Genomic DNA, 10927 nt, shown 5'->3' with positions numbered 1-10927 from the left:
ACACATTTTAAGAACCTTTAAAATGGATTATTATGTGTTGGACACTAAATATGCTTATAATTTTAGATTAGGAAACCATTTAAAGACAGAATATAGAAAATAGCTAGTTGAATCTCATGAAAAATTTTCAGTTTTACGACAAAATCCAAAGAAAAGTACCGAGCTATTATATTTTTCAAAAGATTATTTATTGTTATATTAAATAATAGACATTACTACAGCAGCTTTTCACTGGAGAAAAGCCTCTTTGAGGGACTTGATCTCTGAAGCTTACTTACCCCCTGAAAATGTGCATTTTATATATAACTACTCTGAGGTATTAAAATGCACCTTTCAGGGGGTAAATAAGCTTCAGAGATCAAGTCCCCTGGAGAGGGTCTGGTCCAGGGACAAGCTGCAGTTCACCTAAAGATACAATTTTACACTTTTTTTCTGACAGTGTAATTATTAAACATAATATATAAAAATCAGTGTTGCAATCCAGGATTTAAATCTGCATAAATCACTGTCAAATTGTGTGTGTAAATCTGCATAAATCACTGTAAAATTGTGTGTGCGTGCGTGCGTGTGTGTGTGCGTGTGTGTGTGTTCTTTAAAGCAGTGGTTCTCAACTCCAGTTCTCGGGACCCGCTGCTCTGCACATTTTGTATGTCTCCCTTATCTGACACCCAGAGTCTCTCCTAACGAGCTGGTGATCTGAATCAGGTGTGTTAATTAAGGAGACATAAAAAATGTGCAGAGCAGTGGGTCCCGAGGACTGGAGTTGAGAACCACTGCTTTAAAGGCTTCATGAGCATCACTCTGAATAACGTATAGGGTTATTTGGTTCAGATTTAAATCAAAAATGAAAAACGAATTCATAATTCATCCACTCCTTCAAATGATATAATTCAGATGAGTGCTGTTCCTTCAGTAATGTTGCATATGTTGTATATTGGTTGATTTTGTAAAATAGTGAATTTGCCCCATTTTTGCCTCCGCCATTAACTTAATTTTGTAGTTGGTTTGCACTTGTTCATGCTGTTGTTTGTGTGATTTACTGTAGACAGTTTAAGTGTGATGTAATGTGTGTGTGATGTTTCCACATGGCTTCAGATCTTCAGAGAGTTGCTGTATTTAGATATTATTGTCCTGTTGAAATGAGATGTGACTAGAAACCCTTCATTTTTGTGATGCCACCCTCTTGTCTTTGATTTAAAAATGAAAGTCTTTTTTTAATGACTAATTCATTTGTTGAATTATGATTGCATTATGAATGCCCTGCCTTGTTGTGGTAGGCTATGATTGTGAGTAATGATTCATGACTTTATCCTTTAAATGTTCCTATTTAAACATTTGTAAGTAATGTTCCAGGTGTTTGAGCTTACTATATGGAGGCCTACTGCATGTATATTTGCAAAGTAATAAATACAGCCTGTACCGTCCATGTTCTCTATTTTTAAAACACTTTTATTAAAATAACGTACATTTAGGTTTTAATTAATTGGCCATATTTCATATGGAAGAAGACAAAGACTCATGAAACGAATTATCATATGGCTGACTGCGAATTTATACTTTTGCTTTGGTGTTATGTCAGCCATGAAACACTGCTTAGTTTTTGAGGATAAACTTCTCCAACAAATATCTCCAAATACTCCAGCTCTGTGCTTCCTGCTGCTACTTATCTGTAGTGATGGGAGAGAAACAGTGCTTCAACAACCAAATGATTCGGTTTGAAAGCGTACTGCCGACACCTGCTGGTCAAGAAAAACCATCGTCAATAAAACAATAACGCGGGCTAAACTTGTAGAATGGCGTCTTTTATAAAACAGTTTCTCGTGTTTTTGCAAATGTGACGTAGCCTAACAATTTTTTTTTTTTTTTTTGTAAATTAAAATCAAACGATATGGCATGTTTGAAAACTAAGTGGGAGTTTTTTTAGACAGTAACAGTCACACACATCCGAACATTCACGAGTATAAACCAGTAAATTATGCCCATACAATTGTTGAATATTAGCCTATTTTAAACTAACTGTGGTATATATATATATTATTTTGTAAGAATGTCGCTTCAATGGAACAGAGACGGAAAAAACTAACGTGACGCTTGTCAATATTAAAAACTACAATCCCCCAGAGGGCTCGTAACTTCCGCCATCTTGATTAAGGCGATCCACGTGTGTTTGTTTTAATGAACTAGGAGTGAAGCGTGCTGGTGTTTTACACCCCAGCCGCTGGACGTGCTTAAAGCCATGGCCGAACCTTTGTGCCATGAGCTTATAAAGGCTGTGAATGTGACGATGGAGGCAGAATCCAGTCTGACATACCGCCTGGAGGCCCTTAAGGTGATTTATCCTCTATAAAATAACGTACAATTAAACGGTTATTGGGAATTCCGTCTTGGAGTTGCTCGGTTTATAATTATCATTCTCCAAAATGAATCGCATTTTTGATGGCATAAACATGCTCGAAAACTCATGAAACTGTGCACATGCATCAGAATTGGCGAAATGTATTAAATGTGTGGGTTTCAGAATTAGGTGTGTCAAAATGGCCGCCACCTACAACATTTAAACGAAGCGCCCCTCCCAAGTTACGAAATTCATAATGTTCCAATACCTACTATAAAAAGTCTATTGGAGCAAAGCCCTGAACGCAACGGGAAGTCAGCCGAATAATCAAAACAGAAATAATCACGACCTAAATGCAAAACATTTTGGATTTCAATGACAAGTTCGAATGGAGAGACATATGGGATTGGAATTTTTGGGATTTACATTTAGTACATAGCCTAATATTTAAACACACAAAATTGAAGATCCGGCTATATGTGCTTAAGATTCTTATTGTGTAACGTTAAGAGTAATGCCGAGTTCACAATGCACGGTTTTCAAAGTAGTTGGGTCACTATTCTTTTATCACTCCGTGACTTTCTGGGGTAACACTCAGTTGCTGGTGGATCGGCGATAGGGGGTTTAATGGTATGTTCAAGTCAACTTGTAAATCGTGATGAGTTGTTCATGAACGATCCGTTCATTGCGTCTGTCACGTGATTAATGAACGAACGACTCGGAAGGTAAATTCATTATTTATGATCCCTGTAAATAATTTTTGACTGAATTATAAGGATTTCTTAATTCAGAATATGATCAAGATTAAGTAGGTGGATGTGTTCGGGGAATGTGCCTGTTAAAAGTATAACATTTAAAGCCAAAGGAAATGACTCGAAAAAAGATTCGTTCATTTCAATGAACTAGATCGAACAAGAGAGTCAGTAAAATGACCCGAACTTCCCGTTTATGAGTTGAACGCCACCACAATGTCGTAATCACGATCTTTACGAGTTGGGGGCGTCAGTGACATTGCGCAATACTTCAAGGTATTTAGCTGTGGTATTGTCAGGCTTTTCTATTTGCAGCACAGTAAGTTAATTGCCTGCACAGAATATGATGGCATTATAAAATAACAATGTAATATGTAACAATACAGTTTGCGGTGGCTTCATAAATTAACTAAAAACATAAAAAGCCAAGCACACCTTATGCAAATCTTTGTTCTTCATTTTCTAGAACTAGAGTTTAAGAACCTTGCTGTATTTTTGTGTAATTAATTAATATTAAGTACATCAGCATCTTACTCAGGCCCCATCCACAGTACTACGTTTTAGTTTAGAATCGGAGACCTTTTGCTACGTTTGCACCTCCCGTCCAGACTAAGATGGCAAAAACGAAGACCTAAAACCTAAAGCGTAGTTTAGAAACGCTGCCGACCCCGTTTTGCATTTTGAATCTCCGGAGGGTGTTTTAGTGAAGACGGGTCAAAACAGAGGACTTTAGAAACGATGACGCAGAGGCTCACGCTCGGCTCTCTGTTTGGGTGTCATACAACGGAAGAAAACAACAACAGCCTGGACTACCAGTTATGTTACTGCAAGTAAATTCTGCATTTTACAATGTTATAACAGCCTACATGCGCCGGAGGCAAGCTATTATTCGAGCGATCTGTGACAGTTCCCATGTGCAGCGGCGGTATCGACCGTACATGGAGCGCCGGTTTTGGGTTAACCCGGTAAGAACCAGCGCATGGTGGCATAATTTTATCAATGAAGTTGTGGTTCCTGAGGAATGGTGCGAAAACTTTCGAATGTCCAGAACGGCACTTATCAACCTCAGTGAAATCTGAGGAATAGTCAATCTGTTTCCTGTTTACACTGGCATGCGCATGCCCAGTGTAGGTGAATGGTTACGTGATCCGCATTTTCAGTCATTTTAATGTGGACTGAGATCAATTCCAATACGCAGCTGAAACGCTGGTGTGGACGGAGATCGTATTAGTTTTAATTCTCCGTTTCTAAACTAAAACGCAGTAGTGTGGATGGGGCCTCAAACGAAAGTGACTTCCCACCTCGTAAGTATGAACTTCCCTAAGTACGGGATTTGAACACACCATTACACTGTATGAATTAACCAAATAAAGAATTTCCGACAACTTCCGTCTGTCGCTAAACTACAACCAAACACATATGCGAGAAGTGATAAGGAAATATCTGAAGATCACGCGTGCGTGAGACTGGAGTTCTCACGCGAGACTGAAATTGGTTGGGGAGACGAGCAAGGATTGTGTTCTGCGAAGAGAGTTGGGGGTAAATCAATAATTTTGCATGTGCTGCTGGTCAAGCAAATGTTTGTGTTTAGTTTCTGTGTGGTATAATTGTATATATATCTGAAAATACTGATATTCTGGTGTATAACTCCTCCACGAACATCCCGCTGTCCTATATGCTCTCTCATTGGCTGTTGGTCATCGCCCATGTAGTTTTCAGTCAGAACACATTCACACAGCAGGATTTTGAATCGCCAGCGATTCTCTCAGATCGTGTCATTGATGATTCACATTGTGTGATTGTCACTCGCGTGAACGAGCACCGATTTGCCTATATTTTCGGGCATTTGTCGGGCATCTCCCAAAACCTGTTGGCGAACGAAAATCGGGCCTAAAATCGTTCAGTGTGAACTCAGCATAAGAGTTTGGAGCAAAATTTGATGATTAATTGAATAATCATCATCAGAATTATTTTGTTGTATGAATATATCTGAACATGCAATATGTCAAAGAAAGAACAGACCCTCTGCTTTTAAACAAACAAACAAAAAACAGTTTTTTCATTCAAGGTTAGCTTGTGTTGGCTATATTTTGCATGCGTTTTGTGGCACTGTACCATTTAAGCCCATCTTTAAAAAAAGTTAATTTATGAAAATAATCTTCTCTACAAAGCAATTTATGATGTATTTATTTGTAAATGAGTGTAAAATGAATCCCAAAACATTTATTGTTTGCAGTTCACATGCTTAATTCTTTGGCAGTCTAGCCTTTCTGTAAGGCTAATGGTTTGACCTAGAGATTTGCTTTGAACGCAAGCTAATAAACCTCATCTTTCCATTTAAAGGAAAATTATATAAATTGATAAAGGACTATTTGTTCATACACAAAAAAACAACACATTCATCTCTTATTTGACATTACCAATGTAGTTACCAAAGAAATGGCTGAAAATTGCAGAAATGTGTTGATTTCTACAGGGTCCCGAAACACCAAAGTTTTGGGGTGACTTTGTGTGAGGTTCCCTCAGACAACATGCACATGGGTGGGGCTAACTCAACATTGCCAAATGTGATTGGTATGCAATAAAAAATGCCAGGGAAATAACAAATCACTGGATTGGTTAAAATATCGAGCAGCATAAAATATTATTTTCTCTTCTTTTAATTTGACTTCAGAGTTGAAAGTGGGCTTAAAGGGTACATGGGCGTAATGGGTACACTTACCCTACCCACATTCAAGTGTTGATTAAAACAAATGCATGAAGCTATAATAAAACTTAACATTTCTCAATGTGGGCATAATGAAAATTACTAGTTAGTCCACAGTATATTTAAGCTCCATGCATGTATTTGTAAACATATCTTGCATTTTTAAAGGAAAACATTGTCTTTTTTCACCATTACTCACTGTGGAACCATTTAAGCCTACCTTATGTGTTTCAATGAGGAATCCCTCTAGTTGCACACTTTGATACATTTTCTGAAAGTGTTTAATGATAACATTTATTTGTGTGCTTTTACCTTACTAAACTTTTAACCTTACCTTAATTTACAACTATATGGCCAGCAGGCCATATATGCCCTGTAGCCCAAGACTGGTTGCCCACTGAAGCTAAGCAGGGTTGAGCCTGATCAGTACCTGGATGGGAGAACCTGGGAAAAACAGGTTTCTGCTGGAAGAGGTGTTTGTGAGGCCAGCAGGGGGCGCTCACCCTGTGGTCTGTGTGGGTCCTAAAGCCCCAGTATAGTGACGGGGACACTATACTGTCAAAGAGCACCGTCTTTCGGATGAGACGTTAAACCGAAGTCCTGACTCTCTGTGGTCACAAAAAAACCCCATGTCTTTTGAAAGAGTAGGGGTGTAACCATTCCTAGCTAAATTTGCCCAGTGGCCTCTGTCCATCATGGCCTCCTAATCATCCCCATATATATACTAATTGGCTTCATCACAGTAAGTTTGTGTGTGTGTGTGTGTGTGTGTGTGTGTGTGTGTGTGTGTGTGTGTGCAATGCTGCACATTGGTGGTGATTGAGGAGATTCCCCCTTCTATGTAAAGTGCTTTGAGTGGTGAGAAAAGCGCTATATAAATGTCATTCATTTTTATATTCAGATAGGCCTACAAATTACACACATTCATTCAAATGAGACAGAGCCCGTTTTGTCCTAAAGCCCCTTATGTATAACCGGGCATTATTCGGGAGCCAAGCCGAGTTAAGGCTTGAGATTCCTGGCATGGAGAGGTCCCAGAGGGACCCTACATTCCTCTCAGTCCTGAGCCCCTGGCAACGCTCGGCTCTGAGATACCGCCACTTCCTGTCCAGTTTTGACCGGGCAAAACTCGTGGCCCACTAGGATCCCCCCCGAAACCCCATAGTATGGAGCCTTGCCCTTAACTCGGCTTGGCTCCCGAGATACACCCGGTCAAACTTCCAGCTCGACTCAAGCTACAACTCCAGTCAAGCCGACTTAAGGCTCGAGACCACCGGCCACTAACACCAGCCCATCCCACCCAGGGCTCTAATCAAACATTAGCATAAGGATTTTTTTTTAATACTTCCCTGTCACTGAATAAAATATTGATGTTTTACTTCTTTAAAATCAATACATTTTTACATTTTGATTTTATATTATGATGATGTGGGCTTATTTTGACACATGCAGGCTTAAATGGTGCCATATATTAAGCCCATGCCAGACTTCCTGAGTTTATTCCTAAAATATCTTAATTTTATATTCTAAAATGTACATCAACTAATTAATACATTTTCAAATGAGAGCTAATTCTTGAATTTTAACAAATTATTTTTCTTATATACCATGTCAATATCTATGAAAAAACCTAGACTTAGATTTTGGTGGGCTTTATTGGTACACTTACCCTAAGTTTCATACAAAAACTAAAAAAAGCTGAATTTTTTTAATGTCACTACTAAAATCACGTTTTTGTCAAAGACTGCATCCAGATTGGATTCAGAACAATAATCAAAACACAGATGTTTTTCAAAACAACACAGTTTTGCTTTTTCCTCACCTGTGTTTTGATCATGATCAATGTGATCATGTACTCTTTCATTTATTACTACTTATTTAAAACTGAACTTCTGTATTATATTGAGGCCCTGAAAGATGCAAGAAATGGAATAGCAAAACAGATATGTATATATACATTTTTTTTTTTTAATACCTGTCTCTTGGTAATTCCCTGTACATTATCCCCTTTATATCTTTTTAGTTTTAGTTTTTCTAATCTTTTTGTTGTTTCCTTGATGCTATTATGAATCAAATTTTATGGAATTCAATCTCAATTGAATACATTGTGATCATCTGTAAGTGTATGTAATATTCTTTTTAATGCAATAAAAAAACTTTAACAAAATCCTCTTAGAATTTTAATCGGATTATCTTCATATTTAGTGAGTTTGATCATGAGGCTTTTGCGATGCTAAATTGCAAAGATCTTGAGTTTTCGTCAAAGGGACGAAATTTGTATGTTTCGCCATGAAACAGGAAGTTGCTGTAACTCAGGCAAACAATGTCTATTCTGCCCCAAACTTACAGTAACATGTTTGATAAGAGTCCTGCCCTGAACACTGAATGCCCATATTCAGTTATAGTCATAGCGCCACCTGCTGGCAACAGGAACTGGGAAGTGACATTTTTAACACTGTGATGCACTCCTAGCAACATTAAAAAGTGCCAACAAGTGTTAATTAGGCTAGAAACATGTTAAAACATGCTAGCAACATTTAGCTGAGTGTTAAAGCATGCTATTAATGCCATGAAACAGGAAGTTGTTGTAACTCAAGCATACAGTGTTCAATTCCCAAACTTAACATGGAACATGGTAAAGCATGCTAGTAACACTTAGCTAAGTGCTAAAGCATGCTCTTAATGCCATGAAAAAGGAAGTTGCTGTAACTCAGGAATGCAATACTCAGTCTGTCCCAAACTTAACATGTAACATGTTAGAAACCTGTTAAGACATGCTAGGAACACATAGCTAAGTGCTAAAGCATGCTATTAATGCCATAAACAGGAAGTTGCTGTTACTCAGGAATGCAATGCCCATCTTCTCCAAACTTAACATGTTTGATAAGAGTCCTGCCCTGAACACTGAATCTAAATGTCCATATTCAGTTAGTCATAGCGGAAGTGACACGTTTAACACGTGTGATTCACTCTTAGCAACATATTAAAAATTGACAGCGAGTGCTAAACATGCTAAAAACAAGTGTTAATGCAGGTTATTAAATGCCATGAAACAGGAAATTGTTGTTCGCCTACATAAACATGCAATATCCAATCTGCCCCAAACTTAAAATGTTTGATGAGAGTCCTGGCCTGAACACATCTACATGCTAAAAGTTAGCAAAAGTCATAGCGCCACCAGCTGGCTGCAGGAAGTGTGGCAAATACAAATGACTTTGACATAGTCCTCCTATATTTACCTACTTAAACGTATATTGCCCAACATGCTCTGTTTTCCTAAAACCACGAGTGGCGCTACGCTGGTGCGAGGGCCCTTTCATCGCTTCTTGCAGCTTTAAATATGTGTTGATGCGTACATCCATATTATGGAGGTCACATTAGAAAAACACCGTTTTGGAAACCCCCATTTTCATTTAATTCATGTTTATTCAAATGATCAAATCATAATCTTATTTTGTTTGTTTATGTTCTTATGTGTTGCTTTATAATACTAACCTTAGCGATATCAGTCCGGAAGCATAAAGAAGGTTGCACTGGGCAACATTGTGTCAATGAGAATCTCACATACATAAAATATTGTATGCACATTATAAAATATTTACTCAACGGATGCTGCCGAACGGATACACATACATGAATATTATTTATATGAATTTATTATAAGACCAAATTACAATTACAAGACCAAAATGTAAAAAAAAATATACAAAAATAAAATAAACATATCGAACTAGACCAGTGGTTCTCAACCAGGGGATTGGGGCCCAATGGGGGGCCTCAGCAAACTTACAAGGGGGTCGCAGGATGACTTAAACTTATTTAAATTAAAATTGTATTATTAAATAAAGTTATAGCCTATTCATATTATCCATATATTGAAATATTATAGTTAAAGGGATAGTTCACCCAAAAAATTGTCGTTTACTCACCCTCATGTCGTTCCAAACCCATAAAACTTTCGTTCATCTTCAGAACACAAATGAAGATCTTTTTGGTGATATCTGAGAGATTTCTGTCCCTCCATTGACAGTTATGCAACTACAACTTTGACGCTTCAAAAGGTTCGTAAAGAGATCGAAGAACTAATCCATATGAATTGAGCGGTTTAGTCCAAATCTTCTGAAGAGACTCGATCACTTTATATGATTAACCGATTTAATTTAGGCTTTAATTATTAAGTGGTAGTTGCTAGCTGCCAGTAAAGGGACAGAAATCTTTATTTCTGTTTTTAAGATAAACGAAAGTCTTGCGGGTTTGGAACGACATGAGGGTGAATAAATAATGACTTGATGAATTTTCCTTTTTGGGTGAACTAACCCTTTGATTGCATATGACTGTGCTAAGAATTTTGTTTATAAAACAAATCATTTAAGGGAGATTTTCTGTTCTCTGCTGTATCAAACAGTCATATACTGATCCATGCATTTTGTGTTGCAGCCCTACTAGATGTTAAGTTGTTAAATGTTTTATGGGTTACTTTGTTGTTATAGTTTATTGAAGATTTCAAAGCGAAAAGTCCCTTCTGCATTCTATGTGGTCTTCAGTTAGCGGATAAATCACAGACGGCAGTGGTCAGACACTTTGGGCTGCAGATACTGGAGCATGTAGTCAAGTAAGTGTCTAAAACACCTTCGTGTGTGTGTGTGTGTGTGTGTGTGTGTGTGTGTGTGTGTGTGTGTGTGTGTGTCTACACATCAGTAGCTGTACTGTATGTTTCCATCCAAAGTTGATAATTTAACTTGTGTGCAAAATGTAAATGGCGCGTAAAGCATTTGCGAATAAAGCACTGTTTCCACCCCATGGGTTCAAGAGACTAAAAACGTCACTTCCTGGGAATTTGCGCAGAATATCTGTAATAAAATTTGACGTTTTTGCAACCGGTGAAGCCACTGTGGCTCTTTTTTTGTACATCATAAATAACTTGAGCCTCAGAGCACGCAGATGAAATGCAATAAACACTGTCATGTTCTCTTGGGTTCGGATGCTGGTATTTGGGAATGCAATCGTGTGAGGTACTTCTGGGAGGGAATTAGACCAAATCATTCTGATGACAGACTTTTGCTCAGGCATTTCAGAAGAAACAAACCCACATTTGAGATGCTGTGCACTGAAGGCCCTGTTTACAACTGGGGT

At 38.0% G+C, this 10927-nt stretch overlaps 2 protein-coding genes across 3 annotated transcripts in view; both read left to right on the top strand.

Moving 5' to 3' along the window:
- The window catches only part of wdr11 (WD repeat domain 11), a gene marked incomplete at its 5' end in the record, with an annotated part of 82525 nt that extends 81101 nt beyond the window's left edge, over nt 1-1424 (top strand). Inside the window, one exon of the mRNA XM_077246389.1 lies at nt 1-1424. This exon is cut by the window's left edge and continues 521 nt beyond it.
- Nucleotides 1425-2152: 728 nt separating this feature from the next.
- The window catches only part of LOC143754769 (exportin-5-like), a 91522-nt gene continuing 82747 nt past the window's right edge, over nt 2153-10927 (top strand). For both annotated transcript variants that reach the window (XM_077247063.1, XM_077247062.1), the window contains exons 1-2: nt 2153-2329; nt 10285-10406. In XM_077247063.1, the coding sequence (XP_077103178.1) occupies nt 2237-2329; nt 10285-10406 (215 nt within the window). In that variant the 5' untranslated portion in view covers nt 2153-2236. The remainder of the gene's footprint in view (nt 2330-10284; nt 10407-10927) is intronic.

The sequence above is a fragment of the Siphateles boraxobius genome, unplaced genomic scaffold (assembly GCF_051911475.1).
Source record: "Siphateles boraxobius isolate OS27281-9 unplaced genomic scaffold, OSU_SipBor_1 104, whole genome shotgun sequence".
NCBI lineage: Eukaryota > Metazoa > Chordata > Actinopteri > Cypriniformes > Leuciscidae > Siphateles > Siphateles boraxobius.
Note: the sequence above shows the minus strand (reverse complement) of the source record. Positions and strands in the feature narration are given on the sequence as shown.